Source organism: Somniosus microcephalus, chromosome 1 (assembly GCF_052327205.1).
Source record: "Somniosus microcephalus isolate GS21.2 chromosome 1, FLI_Smic_1.0, whole genome shotgun sequence".
Classification (NCBI taxonomy): domain Eukaryota; kingdom Metazoa; phylum Chordata; class Chondrichthyes; order Squaliformes; family Somniosidae; genus Somniosus; species Somniosus microcephalus.
The window spans coordinates 385,350,767-385,374,703 of record NC_140987.1 but is presented as its reverse complement, the minus strand read 5'-3'; the positions used below and the strand labels follow the sequence as shown (position 1 = coordinate 385,374,703).

General features: G+C 41.8%; 1 protein-coding gene across 10 annotated transcripts in view; it reads left to right on the top strand.

The window, feature by feature from the left end:
* LOC147125071 (ecto-NOX disulfide-thiol exchanger 2-like) overlaps positions 1-23,937 on the top strand; it is a 361,733-nt gene that overhangs the window by 313,977 nt on the left and 23,819 nt on the right. For all 10 annotated transcript variants that reach the window (XM_085996910.1, XM_085996960.1, XM_085996945.1 and 7 more), the window contains 2 exons: positions 16,597-16,781; positions 21,683-21,790. In XM_085996910.1, coding sequence (XP_085853036.1) covers positions 16,597-16,781; positions 21,683-21,790 — 293 coding nt within the window. The remainder of the gene's footprint in view (positions 1-16,596; positions 16,782-21,682; positions 21,791-23,937) is intronic.

Below are 23,937 nucleotides of genomic sequence, written 5' to 3'. Positions count from 1 at the left end.
CTGCTCCTACTTCTTATGTTCTTATATATTTATAAAACATCTTTGGGTTTCCTTGATTTTACTTGCCAAGAATTTTTCATGCTCTCTCTTTGCTTTCCTGATATCCTTTTCTGTACTCCTCTAAAGATTCTGGAGTCTTTAGCCCTCGGTATCTGTCATATGCCTCCCTTTTTTTCTTTATCCTACCCTGTATGTCTCTAGACATCCAGGGGGCTCTAGATTTGTTAGTCCCACCTTTTTTCTTTAAGGGCACATATTTGGTCTGAACCCTCCGGATCTCCTCCTTGAATGCCTCCCACTGCTCTGACACTGATTTACCTTCAAGTAGCTGTTTCCAGTCCACTATGGCTAAACCCCTCTGAGCTTAGCAAAATTTGCTTTTCCCCAATTTAGAATTTTTATTCCTGGTCTATCCTTGTCCTTTTCCATAACTACCATAACTCTAACAGAATTATGGTCACTAGCACCAAAATGCTCCCCCACTGATACGCCTTCTACCTGCCCAGCTTCATTCCCTAAAACTAAGTCCAGAACCGCCGCCTCCCTTGTTGGGCTTGTTACATACTGGGTAAAAAAGTTCTCCTGGATGCATTGTAGGAATTCTGCACCTTCGATACCCTTCACACTAATTTTATCCCAGTTAATATTGGGGTAGTTGAAATCCCTTACTATTACTGCCCTATAGTTTTTGCACTTCTCAGAAATTTGTCGACATATTTGTTGTTCTTTCTCCCTCTCACTGTTTGGGGGTCTGTAGTACACTCCCAGCAGTGTGATCGCCCCTTTTTTGTTTTTCAATTCGACCCATATGGCCTCATTTGATGATCCCTCCAGCATATCGTCCCTACTCACAGCTGTAATAGTTTCTTTAATCAATACCGCGACCCCCCTCTCCCTTTTTACCTCCCTCTCTATCCCATCTGAAAATCCTGTAACCAGGAATGTTGAGCTGCCATACCTGCCCCTCTTTCAGCCACGTCTCTGTAATAGCTATAATATCATAGTCCCAAGTATCTACCTGTGCCCTCAGCTCATCTGCCTTGTTCGCTATACTCCTTGCATTGAAGTATATACCATTTAGTACAGGCAAACCTCTTTGTTGTCTACCATCTAGCCCTTGATTCCTCTATCCTTCCAATTTACTTTATACATTTTTGTTTTCCAATTCCAGTTTTTCTTCCCTCCCTATTGACTCTATACTAAGGTTCCCACCCCCCTGCCAAGCTAGTTTAAACCCTTCCCAACAGTACTAGCAAACCCTCCCATGAGGATATTGGTCCCGTTCCCGTTGAGGTGCAACCCGTTTGGCTTGTAGAGGTCCCACCTCCCCCAGAAACGGTTCCAATTCCTCAGGAATCTAAAGCCCTCCCTCCTACACCATCTCTCCAGCCACGCATTCATCTGCTCTATCTTCCTATTTCTGTACTCACTAGCACGTGGAACTGGTAGTAATCCAGAGATTACTACCTTTGAGGTCCTGCTTTTTAACCTCTTTCCCAGCTCCCTAAACTCTGCCTGCAGGACCTCGTCCCTCTTCCTACCTATGTCATTGGTACCGATATGGACCACGACCTCTAGCTGTTCACCACCAAAAGCAGATTAACTAGTCATTCATCTCTTTGCTGTAACACAAAATGGCTGATTTGTTTGTCTACACAGCAACAGTGACTGCATTTCAAAGCAATTTGTTGTTTATAAAATGTTATAGGATCTTCTGGAGTGTATGTAAAAAGGAAAATATTAGTGAAAGTAAACATGGGTCCCTTACAGGCTGAAACAGGAGAAATTATAATGGGGAATAAGGAAATGGCAGAGAAATTAAACAAATATTTTGTGTTTGTCTTCACGGAAGAAGACGCAAAAAACCTGCCGGAAATAGTAGGGAACCAAGGGTCTAGTGAGAATGAGGAACTGAAAGAAATCAGTATTAGTAAAAAAAAAGTACTGGAGAAATTAATGGGACTGAAAGCCAATAAAGCCCCTTGACCTGATGGCCTACACCCTAGGGTTTTGAAAGAGGTGGCTATAGAGATAGTGGATGCATTGGTTGTCATTTTCCAAAATGCCGTCGATTCTAGAACGGTTCCCGCAGATAGGAAGGTAGCAAATGTAATCTGACCAGTTAGCCTGACATCAGTGGTAGGGAAAATGCTTGAATCTATTATTAAGGACGTGGTAACAAGGCACTTAGAAAATAATAATAGGATTGGGCAGAGTCAACATTGATTTATGAAAATAGTTTTTTGAGGTTGTAACTAGCAGAATAGATAAAGGGGAACCAATGGATGTGGTGTATTTGGATTTTCAGAAGGTGCCACACGAGGTTATTAAACAAAATTAGGGCTCATGGGATTGGGGGTAATATACTAGCATGGATTGAGGATTGGTTAACGGACAGAAAACAGCGTAATGGGTCATTTTCGGGTTGGCAGGCTGTAACTAACGGGGTACCGCAAAACCAGTGCTTGGGTCTCAGCTATTCACAATCTACATCAATGATTTGGATGAGGGGACCAAATGTGATATATCCAAGTTTGCTGATGATACAAAACTAGGTGGGAATGTAAGTTGTGAGGAGGATGCAAAGAGGCTTCAAGGAGATATAGACAGGCTAAGTGAGTGGGCAAGAACATGGCAAATGGAATATAATGTGGAGAAATGTGAAGTTATCCACTTTGGTAGGAAAAATAGAAAAGCAGAGTATTTTTTAAATGGTGAGAGATTGGGAAATGTTGGTGTTCAGAGGGACCTGGGTGTCCTTGTATACGAACCACTGAAAGTTAACATGCAGGTACAGCAAGCAATTAAGAAAGCAAATGGTATTTATTACAAGAGGATTTAAGTATAAGACGTCTTGCTGCAATTATATAGGGCCCTGGTGAGACCACACCTGGAGTATTGTGTACAGTTTTGGTCTCCTTACCTAAGGAAGGATATACTTGCCATAGAGGCAGTGCAACAAAGGTTCACCAGACTGGTTCCTGGGAAGGGGGACTTGTCTTATGAGGAGAGTTTGAGTAGACCAGGCCTATATTCTCTAGAGTTTAGTAGAATGAGAGGTGATCTAATTGGAAAAATACAAAATTCTTACAGGGCTCGACAGGGTAGATGCAGGGATGATGTTTCCCCTGGTTGGGGAGTCTAGAACCAGGAGTCACAGTCTCAGAATAAGGGGTCGGCCATTTAGGACTGAGATGAGGAGAAATGTCTTCACTCAGAGGGTGGTGAATCTTTGGAATTCTCTACCCCAGAGGGCTGTGGAGGCTCAGTCGTTGAGTATATTCAAGACCGAGAGCGATAGATTTTTGGATATTAAGGAAATCAAGGGATATGGGGATAGTGCAGGAAAGTGGGGCCATGATTTTATTGAATGGCGGAGCAGGCTCGAGGGGCTGATTGGCCTACTCCTGCTCCTATTTCTCATGCTCTTATGTTCTTACGGACTATGACTTCTGGCTGTTCCCCTTCTCCCCGCAAAATCTTCTGCACCTATTCAGTGATGTCCTTTACCCCAGCACCAGGAAGGCAACACACTCTGACTCAAGTCAGAGGTTGCAGAAACACCTGTCTATCCCCCTGACTATTGAATCTCCTATGACCACTGCATTTCTATACTTTGCTGTGCCTCTGTGCAGTCATTTGCCCCATGGTGCCATGGATGTGCTCTAAACTGCACTCCACCCAAGGTGTCGTCGCCCTCACAGGTATTCAGCACTGAAAACCGGTTTGAGAGTGCCACACCCCCGGGGGATTCCTGCTCTGCCTACCTCTTCCTAATCTGCTGGACGGCCACCCACTTACTATCCTGCTAAACTCTCTGTAGCTGCAGCGTGAGCGCCTCCTGGAACGTGCACTCCAGGAAATTCTCCACCTCCCTTATGTCCTGCAACTCTGAGCTTGAGTTCGAGCAACTGGAGGCACTTCCTACACATGTGGTTATCCAGGACCCAAAGCGTCCTGCATTCAGGGTTCGGGTGTCCTGGAGATCCCATGTGGTACAGGAATTGCAGACAGCGGGCCTCAGCTTTCTCATCATTTTGTTTATAATGGACAAATTTCACACTGCACGAAATTAAAATTGGTTTTCGAAGCCCTTAATATTTGTTTAGCAGTCAATACGTTGTTAAAATCCCAGTTACACCTAATCCCTTTGGGTCTAACTTTTAGTGGGGAATTTAACAGCGTACTTGCTGTGGAAGAGCCAAAGTTTTCATCAGTTTCATTGATTTACGAGACTTCACTGATTGCTGGTTCTGGGGGCGGGGGATGATGGGGGAGTGTTGCTGTGCACAGCACAGCCAATTTTTGAGCTGTCATTGACAGACCGCAATTTCGGGATTTCCACATGTACCAAATCCCAAAGTTGCGGTCAGTTTCAAAGGTGGAATGATGGCGAACGCTGCCAGTTTGCCGTCATCCCAACCGCAAATTTCGGGCCATAGAGGTTAAAATTAAACAGAAAAAGGAGACTTATGATAAATGTTGGGTTTATAATTCAGTAGAGAATCAAGCTGAATGCAAAAAGTACACGGGAGAACAAAAAATGAAATAAGAGGGGCAAAGAGAGTGTATGAGAATAGATTAGCAGCTAACATAAAAGGGAACCCAAAGGTTATTATAATATAAGCATATAATAGTAAAAGGGTAGTCAAAGGAAGGCTGGGGCCAAAATGGAGATCTTGTGGAGGTAGAGGGCATGGCTGCAGTATTAAATGAGGACTTTGCATCTGTCTTCACTAAAGAAGAGGATACTGCCAATGTCACAGTAAAGGAGGAGGTAGTAGAGAAATTGGATGGGATAAAAAAATAGATAAAAGGCAGGTACTTAAAAGGTTGGCAGTGCTCAAAGTAGAAAAGTCACCTGGTTCGGAATGGGATACATCCTAGGTTGCTGAGGGAAGTAAGGGTGGAAATTGTGGAGGCTCTGGCTACAATTTTCCAATCCTCCTTGGATATGGGAGTGGTACTGGAGGATTGCAAATGTTACATCTCCAGGGGAGAAGGATAAACCCAGCAATTACAGGCTAGTCAGCCTAATGTGGGTGGTGAGGAAACTTTTAGAGACGTTAAACTGGGACAAAATTAATTGGCACTTGGGAAAAAATATATGGGTTAATAAATAAAAGCCAGCACGGATTTTTGATGGCAAATCATGTTTGACTAATTTGATTGAGTTATTTGGTGAAGTTATGGAGAGGGCGGATGAGTGTAGTGCAAAAGGCATTTGATAAAGTAGCACATAATAGACTTGTTAGCAAAGTTAAAGCCTGTGGGATTAAAGGGGCAGTGGCTGCATGGATACAAAATTGGTCACGGGACAGAAAGCAACGAGCAGTCCTGAATGGTTGTTTTTCAGACTGGAGGGAAGTGTGCAGTGGTGTGCCCCAGGGGTCAGTGTTGGCACCACTGCTCTTTTTGATGTATATTAATGACCTAGACTTGGGTATACAGAGCATAATTTCAAAATTTGGAGATGACATGAAACTCAGAAATGTAGTAAACAGTGAGGAGGATAGTAACAGACTTCAGGAGGACATAGACAGACTGGTGAAATGGGCAGACATATGGCAGATTAAATTTAACAGAGAAGTGTGAAATGATTCATTTTGGTAGGAAGAATGAGGAGAGGCAATATAAACTAAATGGTATAATTTTAAATGGGGTGCATGAACAGAGACACCTGGGGGGGGTGTGTACATACACAAATCTGTCTCATCCCATGCTTTCCTTTATAAAATGCTGGTTAGGCCCCAGCTGGAGTATCATTGCAGAAAGCTGAATAAAATAAAATGGTTTGGACAGCTTCAAAAAGACATTCCAGTAGGTTAAGAAGGCAGCTGTATAAAAAAAATCAAATGTCACCAGAAACAGGAACCCCAGTGACTGTAACAACCTGCTGGATTAGTAAGGCTTTTATGTTTCCGGGCACTGAATTAAATACACAAAGCTGACCCCATGGCAACACTACAGTATTTGTCATGTTCCAAAAATTTCTTCTGGCCCTTTCCTTTCCTTCACCCTACCCCCTTGCCCATTTCCTACATTGTATCGTGCTGTGAAGCAGGCACTACCAAGCTCCTTGAATGGCTCAGTAAATATATCCAGTGAGGAACTGAACCACACAGACCAGTTTCCCCTGTCTGCTGTAAGAAACGTTAGTACTAAATCCTGCAGAGTACCTTTACAGTATGTATCGAAGAACTCCAATATGTATTTATATTGGCTGAAGGGTATCGGATTGATTTTCTATATATAAAGTACTAGTCAGTTTCCTGTAACGGTAACAAAATCAAGTACGATAGCAAAATACTGCGGATGCTGGAAATCCGAAATAACAACAGAAAATGCTGGAAAAACTCAGCAGGCCAGGCAACATACGTTGACTCTATTTCTCTCTCCATGGATGTTGCCTGGCCTGCTGAGTTTTTCCAGCATTTTCTGTTGTCATAACAAAATCAAGTGTTGTTTTTCAGGTAAAGTGTTGCCTCCTCTGACAGGAGGGTATAATAACAATAATGAGTGTGGCAATTATACCCTCCCGCTAGTGGTGGTGCTGCAGTGTCATCACTGGGTTAGAATATGATTACAGCGTGACAAGTTTACATAAGCAGTTTCCATTATAAATGTGGACATAGAAATTTATACCGGAAAACGTTTACTAGTAAATGCAGATGTAAAATTTTTAATATTAATAGCACATCTTCTATGGCATTTGCACATAAAAATAAACAAAAATAAGACTTGCATTTATATAACGCCTTTCACGACCACAGGATGCCCAAAGCGCTTTACAGCCGATTAAATACTTTTTGAAGTGTAGTCACAGTTGTAACATAGGAGACGCAGCAGCCAATTTGCACACAGCAAGCTCCTACAAACAGCAATGTGATAATGACCAGATAATCTGTTTTTGTTATGTTGATTGAGGGATAAATATTGGCCAAGACACCATCGATAACTCCCCTACTCTTGGAAATAGTGCCATGGGACCTTTTACGTCCACCTGAGAGGGCAGACTTTAGGTTTAATGTATCATCCGAAAGACAGCACCTCTGACAGTACAGCACTCCCTTAGCATTACACTGGAGTGTCAGCCTAGATTTCTGTGCTCAAGCCTCGAGTGCAACTTGAACCCACAACCTTCTGACTCAGAGGCAAGTGTGCTACCAACTGAGCCACAGCTAACAAGTCAAAGGTCAAGACAAAGTGAATTTCCCTCAGAGTACATTAATGGTGGTATAGGTATGGGGGTCTGTAGCTTTCACCCCCATATACCTATACAATTCTGACCCCATTTATTAACAGTATATATTACCGTGAGAAATTTACAGCTGTGCCTTTCTATTTTTTCCACTACATCACAAGTAATATTGCTAGTGTTCTTATTTTCTAAAGCAAATATAATGAACAAATATGATTAGCAGTGAATACTAAATAATTTATTTTTTAGCTTCTCGTGACTCAGTTCATGATTGTATTGCTCAATGTGGTGCTAAGCCTGATTTGAATCTCTGGTCTATGCTGAGTTGGATGATCTCACCCAGGTAATGGTAGGTGACTACAGTTGGTCTCAGCATTCCTGATCGAAGGAAATCATGGCGAGAAATTGACCATGGCCCCATCTGCTATTCAGTGATTCCTGCCAGAAAGTCACATGTGGATTTTGTGAGGACGGGATTAGGCTTAATCATGATGCCCCTCATGATGAAATACCCAATCCACATTTGGGCCTGGAGTTTCCGCTCGGTTGTGCTGGTTTTCTGGTGCAATTCGCCCAAAAGATTGCGGTATTTTAAGCGCAAATTACGTTCCGCGCAAATCGAGTTTCGCGCTCTTTTGTGCTAGTTTCAAAAATAGCACACTAGAAGCAGGCCCCACCCACAAAACTGCCCACGCCCCAGGAAGAATTAATCACCATTGGAAGTTTCCGCTAATTGCGCTCATCTGCAAGCCTTCGAGGAGGCTCTAAAAATTAAGTTGGTTCTTTGGGGTGCAAGGACACTAATAGGAACATTTTAAAAGCTTTTGGATATAATCTTTTTAATTTACTAAGAAACTGACTACTGTAACCCAATATAACTAGGAAATGGTTCTGTATATTTTGTAAAAAGTAATTTTCATTAATTTAAAATTGAGTTACTCATAGGTGGTGGATTGACAGTGTGATTAAAAATGCTTATTTTTTGTGCTAAACCCATTTCCAGCTGTATGAATCAAACTGCACCAAGTTACCACTCTTAAATATATCAAGGAATCGTTTTTAAAACAAGTTTTTGAAAAAAATAAGTTTTAAAATGCTGCCCGATTGCGTTGATTCATGGCAGATTTTGCATTCGGCATTATGCAAGTGAGTTTGAGCAGAAGCTCTTGTGGGTGGGTGGGGTGGGGGAGCGAGCAACACTCTCCAAAACAGACGCAATTTGTGCCCATTTCGCCGATTGTATCCAAAGTGGAAACTCTACCCCTTGCTGTCTGGGCTCACATATGAAGAATTACCAGTTGGATGAGATATCTGAGGTTGGACAGTACCCATGGAATCAGCATTTTCAGGAGAGAAAAGGAAGGGAAAAATTGGGAGTGAGAAAAAAAATTAGTTCCCCAATCCCATTTTACTTTGGCAGCATATGTAAATTTGGAGATGAGGAAGCAGAGAAAATATTGTTTTACAACATGGAAAGATAATTTGGTGACAAAGAGTCAATGAATTGGTATAATTTGAGTGGGTTAAATTAATGTGAAAAACTCTTTATATTGACTGGAAGCAATGTGATGAATTACAGATGACTGCAACATAGAGGGTGGGCATGTATGTCACTGCTCTGATTGCATTTGCTTCCTGAAACAGTTTAATTGTTTCCCACTCTGGCATTTCTCCTCAGCTGAACGATGCCTTGACTAATGCTCAATAATTCATCTTTTCAGCATCTGGAAATGCCCTGACAGATATTCTTGCAATTATATTCTTAAGTGTTTCACATACAAGTTCACCTTGTTGATGAATAAACCTATCTCCAATAGGCTTAATGGAGCCTGCAAGATAGCTTTTCTCCCAGAAGGTTTCAATTTATTCTACACTGCGGGCCTACACACTGATTTCTTCAATCAGCTCTGAACTGACTTGTAACCAGTCATCATGTGCACACATTTCAAGTAATTGAAGCTTGTGTTGCTATGGTAACTATTATTTACCAGCAAAATGAGCCTTCATCAATAATTTCAGAATGCTATTTGCAAAGCCTACCAATTAAATGAATGCAATTATGCTTTCCCCACACAAACACGGGTTTTTTCAAGTTTCAGTCTGAGAGTTTAGGCTTTTAGGCTTTTCTCTGAGCTGCAGCACTGTAATATGTTTGTCATCAAGGGGGACCTTAAGCTGAGTACTTTGAAGGCTCTGGTTTTTGTTGGAATGAGGTACAAGTTTGTATACAAATGTATATTTCTGTCACAAATGAATTTGGTTCTCTGCCTACCATCTGCAGCCAGCATTTTTCATGTCTTTTGGGAGCTAGACTTTAGGAAAAATCATGACTAAATAACAGTTAGTAAATTGAATAGCAGGTGCTGGAAATCTGAAACAAAAACCGGAAATGCTGTAAACATTACTATAACATTAATAAGAGAAGATATAGGTAAGCGAAATCAATCAGCAGAGACTTTATGGTTAAAAGCGAGGACTTAAAACTGTAACGGGAGTTGTCTACAGGCCTCCTGATCGCAGTAATGAAGTGGCAGAATGTATTAATTCAGAGATTAGAGAGGCTCTGAGCAAAAGCAAAGTTGTTTTAATGGGATACTTTAATTTTCATATAGATTGGGAAAAGTAGAGTAGCTCAAGTCAGAAAGGTAGTGAATTTCTTGAGTGCATTCAAGATTGTTTCTGGAGCAATACGTTCTAGACCCAACAAAAGGGCAGGCCATACTAGATTTCATAATGAGTAATGAGCCAGATTTAGTTGTTAATCTAAGAGTAGGGAAACATTTATCCTAACAGTGATCATAATATGATTTTGGTGAGGCTAACTTTAATGGAATGAGGTGGAGACTGATGACAGCAAACTGGCCAAAACTGTTATAGGGCAAAACTACAAATGAACAATGGAAGGTGTTCAAAAAAGAATTTAGTTTAATACAGGACTAATATATACCCCTAAGGGGAAAGAGCTCTACTTAAAAAAGCGGCCGTGGTTGACAAGAGGTGAGAGAACATAAAACTAAAGGAAAGAGCATATAAAAGTGCAAAGAGTAGTGTAAATCCAGGGGACTTGGAGAGATATAAAGAACAACAAAGGAAGACAACAAAGATATTAAGATGCAAAAAGGAATACGAAAAGAAACTTGCAAGGGATATCAAGATTAACACAGTTTTTACAATTAAATTAGAAGAGAAAGGGTAGTCGAGGGTAATGTGGGCCCTTTAAAAACAGATGGGTGTAAAATTACAAATGAAAATAAAAAATAGCAGACTTGTTGAATAATTACATTGTCAGTCTTCACAGTAGAGGAAGAGGATAATATACCTGACATTCCATGGAAATTAATAATGAATCAAGGACTGGAACTCACTAAAGTTAACGTAAGCAAGAAAACAGTATTGGAAAAAATAATGGCACTGACAAATCTCCAGGACCTGATGGTTTCCACCTCAGGGTGTTATTGAAGGTAGGTGAGGAAATTGCCATAATCTTCCAAAGCTCTCAATTCAGGAATTGTCCCTTTAGATTGGAAAATTGCAAATGTAACTCCATTATTTAAGAAAGCTGAGAGAGAGAACCCTGGAAATTATAGACCTGACATCTGTTGTGGGGAAGTTATTGGAATCTATAAGGGCAGAGTGACTGAGCACTTAGATAAATTTGAGCTGATTAGAGAGAGCCAACATGGATTTGTAAAATGTAGGTCATGTCTAACAAATCTAATTGAATTTTTTGAGGAAGTAACTAAAGTAGTAAACAGGGGAATGTCTATCAATGTAGTTTATATGGATTTCCAGAAAGCATTTGATTAGGTTCCATATAAGAGACTGTTTGCTAAAATTAAAGCTCATGGAATTGTAGGAACATTATTGACCTGGTTAGGTGATTGGTGAGGGGGTGGAAGACAGAGAGTAGGGATAACATGTATGTACTCGAATTGGAAGGAAGTGACTAGTGGTGTCCCACAGGAATCTATTCTGGGGCGGCAACTATTCACTATATTTATTAATGACTTCGATATCACAATAGAGAGCCATATATCCGAGTTTGCCAATGACACAAAGATTGGAGCTATACTAAGTAGTGTAGACAGGAGCATAAAATTGCAAAGCGACATTGATAGATTAAGTGAGTGGGCAAAACTGTGGCAGATGGATTTCAGTGCAGGCAAGTGTGAGGTCATCCATTTTGGACCAAAAAAGGATCGATCCGAGTATTATTTAAATGGTGAGAAGCTTGGAACAGTGGAGGTCCAAAGAGATTTTGGAGTCCATGTACACACTAAAATGTATTAGTCAGGTACAAAAAGATAATCAAAAAGGCTAATGGAATGTTAGCCTTTATAACTAGAGGGCTAGAATATAAAGGGGAGGAAGTTTTGCTGCAGCTATATGAAGCCTTGGTTAGATCATGCCTGGAATCCAGTGTACCGTTCTGGGCACCTCACCTTAGAAAGGATATGTTGACATTGGCAGGAGATTCACCAGAATGTTACCCAGGCTCCAAGGGTTAGATTATGAGGAGAGATTGCATAAACTAGACTTGTGTTCTCTGGAATATAGAAGATTAAAGAGTGATTTGATTGAGGTTTTTAGGATTTTGAAAGGAATTGTTAGGGTAAATAGAGAAACTTTTTCTGCTGGTGAGGAAGCCTAGGATAAGGGGACATAATAAGATCAGAGCCAGGCCATTCAGGAGTTACGAAACACTTCACGCAAAGGGTGGTAGAAGTGTGGAACACTCTCCCACAAAATGCAGTAGATGCTAGCTCAGTTAATAATTTAAAATCTGAAATCGATAGATTTTTGCTAGACAAGGGTATAAAAGAATATGGAGCCAAGGCGAGTAGATGGAGTTAAGATACAGATCAGCCATGATCTCATTGAATGGCGGAACAGGCTCGAGGGGCTGAATGCCCTACCCCTGTTCCTATGAAACACTCAGCATGTCACTGAGCATCTGTAGAAAGAACAAACCGGTTAATGTTTCAGGTGTAGCCCATTCATCAGAATAGGAAAAAATTACAGATAAACAGCATTTATAAAGGAACAGAACAAAGGGAAGGAAGAGAGAAAACACGCACACAAAGGAGGGAGTTAGCACAATGACCTGTAAAGTGCTTAAATGAAAAATGATTAAATGGCACAAGTAATATTAATAAGACACCATTATAGCACTAGCTGCTCAGGCTAGATCACTTTGACAAAAAAAAATGACGGCTTGTGTTGGCAGCTGGATGTCTACACAAATGAGGTAGAATTGCTAAAATAGGAGCAGGCTAAGCTCGACCACACTAAAAAAAGAGATCACAAAGGTCCAACAGCTAGAAGTACTGCAACAGACACTGACTCCACTCACTTCTTCCAAATTAAAGGTGTTGCTATGGGAACCCGCATGGGCCCTAGCTATACCTGCCTGTTCATGGGATATGTGGAGCATTCGTTGTTCCAGTCCTACTCGTGTCCTCTCCCTCACCTCTTTTTCCGGTACATCGATGACTGTATCGGTACCATTTCCTGCTCTCGCCCTGAACTAGATAAGCTCATTCACTTTACTTCCAACTTCCACCCTTCCCTCACCTTCACATGGTCCATCTCCGACTCTTCCCTTCCCTTCCTTGACTTCTCCGTCTCCATTTCTGGCGATCGGCTTTCAACAAACATCCACTACAAGCCCACTGACTCCCACAGCTACCTGGACTATACTTTCTCCCACCCAGCTTCCTGTAAGGACTCTATTCCATTCTCCCAGTTTCTCCATCTCCGCCGTGTCTATTCTGACGATGCCACATTCCATACCAGTGCTTCCGACATGTCTTCCTTTTTCCTCAACCGAGGATTCCCCTCTACTGTGGTTGACACGGCCCTTGACCGTGTCCGTTCCATTTCCCGCACTTCTGCTCTCACCCCTTCCCCTCCCGCCCAGAACCATGATAGGGTTCCCCTTGTCCTCACCTTTCACCCCACCAGCCTCCACATTCAACGGATCATCCTCTGCCATTTCCGCCACCTCCAACATGATCCCACCACCAAACACATCTTCCCCTCACCTCCCCTTTCAGCATTCCGAAGGGACCGCTCCCTCCGCGACACCCTGGTCCACTCCTCAATCACCCCTAACAGCCCTTCTCCTTCGCCTGGCATCTTCCCGTGCAAGTGCAGGAGATGCAACACATGCCCTTTTACCTCCTCCCTTCCCACTGTCCAGAGCCCCAAACACCCCTTCCAGGTGAAACAGTGATTTACTTGTACTTCTTGCAATTTAATATACTGTATTCACTGCTCATGATGGGGTCTCCTCTACATTGGGGAGACCAAACGCAGATTGGGCGACCACTTTGTGGAACGCCTCCGTTCAGTCCGTAAGGGTGACCCTGAGCTTCCGGTCGCCTGTCACTTTAATTCTCTGCTTCACTCCCGCTCTGATCTCTCTGTCCTCTGCCTATTACATTGTTCCAATGAAGCTCAACGTAAGCTCGAGGAACAGCACCTCATCTTTCGATTAGGCACTTTACAGCCTTCCGGACTCGACATCGAGTTCAACAATTTCAGACAATAACCCCTGCCCGCATTTTTCATGCTGTATGATTTCGCCATCCCCATTTGCAACATTTTATCTTTCCTGCCTCTTACATAAGCACAGTATGTTCCTTCAATTCCTTCCTCCCCCGTCTCTGCACCTGCTTAATATCTGTCACATCTCCAGCTTTTTCCAGTTCTGATGAAGGGTCCCAGACCTGAAACGTTAACTCTGTTTCTCTCTCCACGGATGCTGCCTGGCCTGCTGAGTATTTCCAGTATTTTCTGTTATTTCAGATTTCCAGCATCCGCAGTATTTTGCTATTGCAACAGGTATTGATGGCTTCTTTATAAAAAAAAAAAATCACTAAAATACTGTTTAAAGAGAACTTTGTTGACTGTTATAAAACGATTTGTGAAGTATATTACTACATGCGTCCCCACCCACTCCACTTATTAAGTGCAGGTGAAGGACTACATTTTTGGGTCATAATCAAAGACTTTGCATCATTGAATTATGGTGCTAGGAAGAGGATTTAGTTACTTAACTCAATAGCAAGTTGAAGAGCTAAAATTTCATCCTAGCTTGAGGTTTTTTCAGTCAAGCCTTTGTCTACTTATCAAACAAAGAATTGAATACAGTGCAATGTATCCCCCTCCATCAAAACAACACCATTAGAAGGTGAAGTTGCTTTCTCCATTTCAGACATGCCTTTACCCTCATACAAAAGCAAAATACTGCACATGCTGGAAATCTGAAATAAAAACAGAAAAGAAAGTGCCAATTAGGCACTTCACAGTCTTCTGGGTTCAACATTGTGTTGAATAATTTCAGATCATAACCACTGCTCCCATTTTTTCGGACAGCAGCTGCTGGTAATGGTTTTGCTGTTGTCATTTCCAGCTCCTCTAGACCCATCTTTTGTTTCTTTACTTGTTCCATTACTGCCCCCTTTTGCCTTGCACCATCATCCCTTTTGTTATTTAATCTCTCCTGCCGATCATAGACCTTCCCTTTTGTTCTTTCCTCCCCTCCCCTCCCACCGCCTCTGTATTTGCTTAAAGCCTGTTACATCTGTTACTTTTTCCAGTTTTGATGAAAGGTCATCAACCTGACACGTTAACTCTATTTCTCTCTCCACAGATGTTGTCTGACCTGCTGAGTATTTCCAGCATTTTCTGTTTTTATTTATGCCTTTACCTGCACCGCCTTAGCTATTCACACATTCTGTATTTTTCAATTTCTTTCATTATGCTTCTTCCTATTGTCTCATGTTAATATCACTTTAACCCATCTCCTGTTTCCTGTTTTAGCATTTAAGTAGTCATTCTACTTCCTCTGTCGTGCATGTATGTGTGTTTTGCTAGGGGTCCAGTTCTAATCAGATAGCTGCCTTATATAAGTATAATAATCAGATTAAATTTTGGAGGTCAATGTTCCCTGTAAGCTGTGCTTTGTTCTGCGCGGCCTGTGTGCGGTCCCTTTAAATTTCTGCGCATTCGCGGTATTTACAGTGGAGAAACCGGTGAGCATTTTGTTCCAAAAATGCATTAGGAAATTGGCTGTGATTCTGCACATAACTCTTTTTCTCACCAATTTTTGCTAGCATATAGTTGGGCATCCACTGGTGCTTTGCCTGAAGGGCAAGTGCAGCAGGTTATTTGACCACAGGAGATTTTGGAGGTGAGTCCAATCTGCCCTCTTCAACATCCATGCATTTGACCTTGCACGATGTAATAGTATAATACTCAGAAGTAAGAAACCTAGTTGATTTCCCCACCCAAACCCAGGAGCACTGAGGCCAATTGTAGCGGTTGAAATCAGCTAACTCATTAGACCAAAGATCGAACTTGAGACCTTTCTAGTCTGTAAGGTAGAGCTATTTGCTCAATAAACCTGATGGGTCAACAGGAAAGCTCCATTCTGTTCCTTTTTTAAATCACTCATTCTTTTGTTTACTTTCATCCATATCCAAATAAAGGTACTTACTATTTGCTTCATCCTTGCCAACGTCCTTCGCCTCCACCCAGTTTCTTTCTCCTTTGAATCCCCCTCCAAAACCAAGAGAACTGAATGGCCACCTCATGACTGGCCCACTGGAGACTCCCCATCTGATTTTTCTCTCCAGCCAGCAAATGCCTGGCCTCTGCTTGGTGCCTACTTTCCCTTTTAAAAGGGATCTGTAATTAAGGACAAGAAAAGCAGATGGTGTGTACTTAACCATACGTCAGCCCCATGCCAGTCATGTTTGCCTTGATTAATTTGGTATACAATCTACTCTCGATAATCTAAAGTCATTTTTTCCACTTAAAAACTGTCCAATAATTTGAATTAGGTGATGTAAATAACATGGCAAAGTGGTTATTTAATACAAAAAAAATTAATCAGCTCCTTTGAATTGAGTGATTCTGAATTGTGTAATTGTGGCATCAGTGTGAGAAGCCGACATGAGTGAGGTTTCAATTGCCCGCTGGTCACTGCAGGTGCAGGGAATTACTGATGGATTAATGTGACCACAGGTGCACGTGCGCCTGAATTTCTGGGTGTAATGTGATGAGCGCCCCGAAAGGGTGCAATCTGCGGAAACTTGCCGAGCTGATCTGGGGGAGTGGCCAGTTTTACGAGCAAGGACTGCTTCTGGGCGAATTGACTTTTGAACCAGCGTAAAAGAGCGCAAAAACTTGAGCATAAGTGGTTATGGGCGTAACTCACTTACGTTTTAAATTACGCAATCTTTTGCGCTATTTCAGTTGATTTCGCCCAGATTGCGCTAATATTTGGGCGGAAAGCATGTGGAAACTCCATGTCACTGTATTTAAGACTGGTGATTTTTTTTTTTTCAACCTCATTTTAAACCTTTTTTCTTTTACCGTCATTATAGTACTAGCTGCTCAGGCTGAAGCACTTAAAGAAGAGAATGACAGCCTGCGTTGGCAGCTGGATGCCTACAGAAATGAGGTAGATTTACTAAAACAGGAGCAGGGTAAGCTCTACCACACTGAAGAAGAGAACGCAAAGGACCAACAGCTAAAACTACTGCAACAGACTTTGCAAGGGATGCAGCAGGTACTGATGGCTCCTTTATTTAAAAAATCACTAAAATAACTATTTAAAGAGAATTTTGTTGACATTTTAGAACTATTTAAAGTATATTAACAGAACCTGCAACTCCAACCTGTCCTTCCCCCCCCCCCACCCCACCCCCAACTACCCTCACTTGTCCTTTAGGTCACAACTTTTTAGTGAAGAGTAAAAAATTATATTCTTGGATCATAACTTATGGCACTATGGTGAAATTTCAGCTGTTTAGCACAATAGCAAGTTTAATAATTAACACTTCATCCTAGCTTGAAGTGTAGCACATCAGGCTGCTGTGTCCACTTTACCAAACATAAAGTTGAATACAGAGCATTTGCATCTCTCTCCAGCAAAACCACACCATTAGGAGGTGGGGCTGCATTTTGCCTAAATGCAAAAGATACATTAACTACTTCTGAACAAAAATTTGAATTTGCCTATGGATGAGCAGTTTGGGATGATTGGTTTGGGATTTCAGGAAGCTTGCATACAAATACATTTTGTGTTGCAACATGTCATATATAAGTGGGCTTTACTGTATAGGGTATAACTTGTTACAATATAAATATAAATTGGGATAGTCAGAGTGTGAAAGGCTTAGAGGGTGCAGAATTCTTAAAGTGCATCCAGGAGAGCTTTTTGAGCCAACATGTAGAAAGTCCTACAAGAGAGGGGGCGATACTGGACCTAATTCTGGGGAATGTAGCCGGGCAAGTGGTGGAAGTGTCAGTAGGAGAGCATTTTGGCGATAGTGACCATAATTCGGTGAGATTTAAGGTGGTCATGGAAAAAGACAAAGACGGCCCGGAAATAAGGGTTCTAAATTGGGGGAAGGCCGATTTTAATATGATACGGCAGGATCTGGCCAAAGTGGACTGGGAGCAGCTACTTATAGGAAAATCCACATCAAGACAGTGGGAGACTTTCAGAAGGGAAATAGAGAGAGTACAACGCCAACATGTTCCTGTAAAGGTCAAGGGTGGGACCAACAAGCAAAGGGAACCTTGGATGACAAGGGATATACAAAAATGCATTAGAAATAAAAGGGGGGCTTTTGGCAGTTACAAAAGACTAAAGACGGAAGAAGCCCTAGAGGAGTATAAAAAGTGCAGGGGCATACTTAAAAAAGAAATTAGGAGGGCGAGGAGGGGCCATGAAATAACACTGGCGAGCAAAATAAAGGAAAATCCTAAGATGTTTTATAAGTATATTAAGGGCAAGAGGATAACCAGGGAAAGGGTAGGGCCCATTAGGGACCAAAGTGGCAATCTGTGTGTAGAGCCAGATGATGTAGGCGGGGTTTTAAATGAATTTTTTGCATCTGTGTTCACTATGGAGAGAGACGATGCAGACATAGAAATCGGGCAAGGGGACTGTGACATACTTGAACATATTAGCATCGAGAGGGAGGAGGTGCTAGCGGTTTTAGCAGGCCAAAAAGTGGATAAATCCCCAGGCCCGGACGAGATGTATCCCAGGCTGCTGTGGGAGGCAAAGGAGGAGATTGCAGGGGCTCTGACACAAATTTTCAGAACCTCTCTGGCCACAGGGGATGTACCAGAGGACTGGAGAACAGCTAATGTAGTACCATTATACAAGAAGGGTAGCAGGGATAAACCAGGGAATTACAGGCCAGTGAGCCTAACATCTGTGGTAGGGAAATTATTGGAAAAAATTCTGAGGGACAAAATTAGTCTCCACTTGGAGAGGCAAGGATTAATCGGGGATAGTCAGCATGGCTTTGTCAAGGGTAAATCATGTCTGACAAATCTGATTGAATTTTTCGAGGGGGTGACTAGGGGGGTGGATGAGGGAAATGCTGTGGATGTGGTTTACATGGACTTCAGTAAAGCTTTTGACAAAGTCCCGCATAGGAGACTGGTCAAGAAGGTAAGAGCCCAGGGGATCCAGGGTGCCTTGGCGCGTTGGATCCTAAACTGGCTGAGTGGCAGGAGGCAGAGGGTGATGGTCGAAGGATGCTTTTGTGACTGGAAGCCTGTGTCCAGTGGGGTACCTCAGGGATCGGTGCTGGGTCCCTTGTTGTTTGTGATCTACATAAATGATTTGGATGAGAATGTGAAAGGTATGATCAGTAAGTTCGCAGATGACACGAAAATTGGTGGGGTGGTCAATTGCGAGGAGGAAAGCCTCAGGCTACAGGACGATATAAACGGGTTGGTCAGATGGGCGGAAAAGTGGCAAATGGAATTTAACCCTGAAAAGTGCGAGGTGATGCATTTTGGACGGACAAATAAGGCAAGGGAATACACAATGAGTGGTAGGACCCTAGGAAGTACAGAGGGTCAGAGGGACCTTGGTGTACATGTACATAGATCCCTGAAGGCAGCGGAACAGGTAGATAAGGTGGTTAAAAAGGCATATGGGATACTTGCCTTCATTAGCCGAGGCATAGAATATAAGAGCAGGGAGGTTATGATGGAGCTGTACAAAACGCTGGTGAGGCCACAGCTGGAGTACTGTGTGCAGTTCTGGTCGCCTCACTATAGGAAGGATGTGATTGCTTTGGAGAGGGTGCAGAGAAGATTCACCAGGATGTTACCTGGGATGGAGCGCCTCAGCTATGAAGAAAGACTAAACAGGCTGGGGTTGTTTTCCCTGGAGCAAAGAAGGCTGAGGGGGGACCTGATTGAGGTGTACAACATGATGAGGGGCATAGATAGGGTAGATAAAGAGGAACTTTTCCCCTTAGTAGGGGGGTCAATAACAAGGGGGCATAGATTCAGGGTAAGGGGCAGGAGATTTAGAGGGGATTTGAGGAGGAACTTTTTCACCCAGAGGGTGGTTGGAATCTGGAACTCACTGCCTGAAAGGGTGGTAGAGGCAGGAACCCTCACAACATTCAAGAAGCATTTGGATGAGCACTTGAAATGCCATTGCATACAAGGCTATGGACCAAATGCTGGAAAATGGGATTAGACAGGACAGGGGTGGATGGGCCGAAGGGCCTCTTTCTGTGCTGTAAAACTCTATGACTCTATGACTCTAAGGCAAACTAGATTAACATGTTCTGATGTTGTGAACTGAGAAAATAAAGTTGAATCAGAGATACATTGCTGCTTGGAAATGAGCTTTAGTAAAGCAAGCAAGAGTATTTTATGAATATCAGTAGTGGCGTCATCAGTGATATTTTTGAGAATATGTCACTAATTTTTTTTATTTGGCAAGGCCAGCATTTATTGCCCATCCCTAGTTCCCCTTGAGAAGGTGGTGATGAGCCGCCTTCTTGAACCGCTGCAGTCAGTGTGGTGAAGGTACTCCCACAGTGCTTTAAATGAGGGAGTTCCAGGATTTTGAGGTCGATGCCGGGTGGTCCGTCCGGTTTTATTCTTAATTGTTTTTCATTACAACTGAGTGGCTTGCTAGGCCATTTAAGAGTCAGTTAAAAGTCAACTACATTGCTGTGGGTCTGGAGTAAGGATGGCAGATTTCCTTCCCTAAAGTACATTAGTGAAGCAGCTGAGTTTTTACGACAATCCGATAGTTTCATGGTCACCATTGTTGATACTAGCTTGTTATTCCAGATTTATTTGATTAACTGAATTTAAATTCCCCAGCTGCCGTGGTGGTATTTGAACTCGCGTCTCCGGATCATTAGTCCAGGCCTCTGGATTACTAGTCCAGTAACATAAACACTGCTAGTGTTCCCACTCCCAGAAGTGCTGTATACAGGAAACTTTCTGGTATCTGGCACGGACGGGATCGACGTGGTGCCGGTTCATCAACAATTCCGGATAACCGAACACTATAGTGAAAGATACGGACCTTAGAGCTCCGTATAAAGCAACAAACCCTTCAGAACAACGCCCACAAGTTGCAAGTGTCTCTGTAGCTTAGCAACAGCTGCAGCCAAACCCTTGCCTTCCTCCATTTGTTGCTGTGCAAGTAATAAAAGTTACCTGAACCGACTCCCGAATTTTGCCGGTTAACCGACATTTCTGGTTATTTAGGGGCCGGTTAATCGAAAGCTTCCTGTATATGGTCCCTGATATAGCCTGGATACTTGTGGAAGCACTCTTAAGTAAACAAAGCTGTCACCAGGATGTCCACTAACAGTGGTTGTAGGAATTATTGCTGCTGACATCATCATACCGCTTTCCTAACAGCCTATAAAAATTGAATATATCCTGCTGAAGGATCCTTTTATTTTCCAAGACTTAAAAAATGTTCTCAGTTTTATATTGAACTGATTCCCATTCATCTGCATGCCGCACATTGTGTACATGCTGTCTTGCAAATGTGCAGTTGCTGGTTTAACTGGCCCCTTCTTGGCACATGATTTTTTGCAGTCCAGGAACTGAGCTACAGCGGAGATGAAAATCCTTGAACAACAGGTGTTTATGACTGCATCGTATGAAATGACTATGATATTGTATCACATAATTTGTAGCATTATCATACCACCTGACACTGCATTGATCTGGCCTACTATTTTATTGAATGTTTCAGGAAATGCATGTGATATAGCAACCTGACTGGAACATCTTTGCTGTGAATCACCAATCGGAGCTAGCTATAACCATAGCAACTGGTTTGTTGTAACTTAAAAAAATTATTATTGGCGATAAGCTTAGATGAAGGAACAAGGTCCAAAGCACAGAACACCACCAACATTAGCTGCGTATCCTAAGGATTCGGCAGCACCCGTAGTACAAAAAATAATTTGCTGCTGCTATAGGTGGTGGCTCGCTTGCCCATCAATGGGCAAGTCTTCAATTGTGCAATAATCATTGTATTCTACAATGTTATAAGCATTATCCTCTATCTACATATAATGAAGAGATGAAAAATAAAGGATATGCAATGGCGAAGATTAGAATATGGTTCACATTGAGGGTGAGTTTGTTGTGTTGTTCTCTCCTTATTAACAGCAACTTCTGAACTTGCGAGAAGAATGTAAAAGTAAAGAATCTGAATTCCAGAAGGCAAAGGAAGAAAAAGAAAAAGCAGAGATGTTATTGGAGACGCTTAAAGAAAAGGTGGGAGCATAGGAACTGCATCAGTAAACTTCCAGTAGTTCCAGTTTCTGAGCATATCCTTTAAAAGTAATTCTTCCAGTTATTGATCCTGGGCCTTGTTTAAGCAGGGCTCAATGATAAGCTAAGACAATTACTTTTTATGGCTTACCTATCCTTTAACCCTTACTACCCCATAAAGACTCCAAAGCCACACTCCTGTATTTGCTGTAGGCAGATATAAAGAATATTTTTTATGATCTTTGACTTTGTGGCTCTTAAACATACAATTAATGTGCATGTGATAGAACATTAAAACAGTTGGAAGTCAAATATCAATGTTTTTTACATAAATCTTGGCTGTGGGCTTCTCTGTAATCAGCAGAAGCTATGATTGAAGCAGGTTGACCTTTTTTCGTTCTCACTTCCTTCCCCCTCTCCAACTCCCATAAATGGAGCATTTCATTTCTATGAGCTAGTGGAGGCTGTGTATTGTGGACTAACTCCCACCTAAAGAGAATGTCTCTTCACACACTCTTGCTCTTGATTTTTCTAAAATATTCTCCATCTGACCCCACCCCCAATAAGGAAACAAAGTCCTGCAATAAATGTGTGCAAATGAGAGGTAGCCCTGAATCTGAACCATACAACTTTACGGGGAAGTCGAGCATTCCGTCACATGGGTTATTGGTAGTTGCATGTGGGTGAATGGTAAGCCTAGTCTTTTCACCACTAAATCCAGAATTGAATGATACTTAAAGATAACATTCACTTCGTCTTTAGCTTCATAGAAAAGTCAAAAATTAAAGGACTATGAGAAGAGTTGTTTTTTAGCTTGGGAATGAGTCCATAGCCTAACGCCTACAATAATTGCAGTAACACAAGTATGGCCATCTGCTTTCACAAACGTTGTACTGAGAATGTAGACAAATGGAATGTCACCAATAGTTTCCTGGAGTCATGGGTAATGTTTGTTATTGAACCAATGTAAAGAAAAACCAGGATTGCAAATTACTGTCATTCTAGATACAGTGGGAAAAAATGTTTTCCAATTCTGATCTCAAACCTTAGTTGACCTATCTTCTGACTTCACTTTAATTATACATGATGTATTCACCACACAGTCACAAAAGAAACTATAGTGAAATGTGCATTTGAACCATTGTTGGTATTGTGAAATGCAGATGTATTAACAGGGATGCAGTGTGGGATCTGCTGTCTTCTGTTTATTCTTAATAGGAGGTATTCAGCCAATTGTGTTGCTGGCTGTTTGCTAGAGCAATCGAAAAATAATACCAGAACCCTCCTCTGTCCCCATAGCTCTGAATCTTCCTCTTAAAATATTTATCCCATTTTCCCTTAAAACATGCAGCGGTCTCTATCTTAACCATTCAGTGGCAAAGCATTCCATGCTCTAACAACAGAGTAAAAAATTCTTCTAAATTTTCTACCACTGTTAAGTTGATGTCGCCTCATTGGTGACTCTCCATCCAAATGGAATAGTCTTTCCTTATTTACCCTGTCAAAACCCTTCATGATTTTAAAGTCCTTTATTAAATCTGCTCTTAATCTTCTCAGTTCCAGTGGAAATAGTCCCAGTGTATGACGTTTCTCCTCATAACTATAGTTCTGCATCTCTGGTGCTATTGCTGGTCCTTTCTATAATAGAATGCCCAAAACCACGCACATTAACTATTCCCTAAATATTGCCCTGTACAAATTTATCATTACTTCTTGACTGTTGTACTCTATGCCCCTATTTATAAAATCCAAATTGCTGGTGGTGTTTTTTTCAGGGCTTTATCTACCTGCACTCGCACTTTGAGAGAATGATATATTTGAACCTCTAGGTCTCTCTTCATTCACGTCCTTCAATGTTGTTCCATTGAGTGTATACTTCTATCCTTTACCTTTCCTTCCAAAACTTATTGCCTCACACTTATCCACATTAAATTGCATCTACCATCTGTCTGTCCATTCTGATAACCTAATATGTCCTGATGTATTTTACAGTCCTCCTTGCTATTTACCAAACCCCTTACTTTTGTATCATCAGCAAATTTTGATACTGTGATTGCTATGCTCAAATTATCCGTATCTTTCTTAGTTGTCTGGATTTTGGTCTTAGGATAAAATTGCAATACTTGTCAAGTATTGAAGATACACCTCTA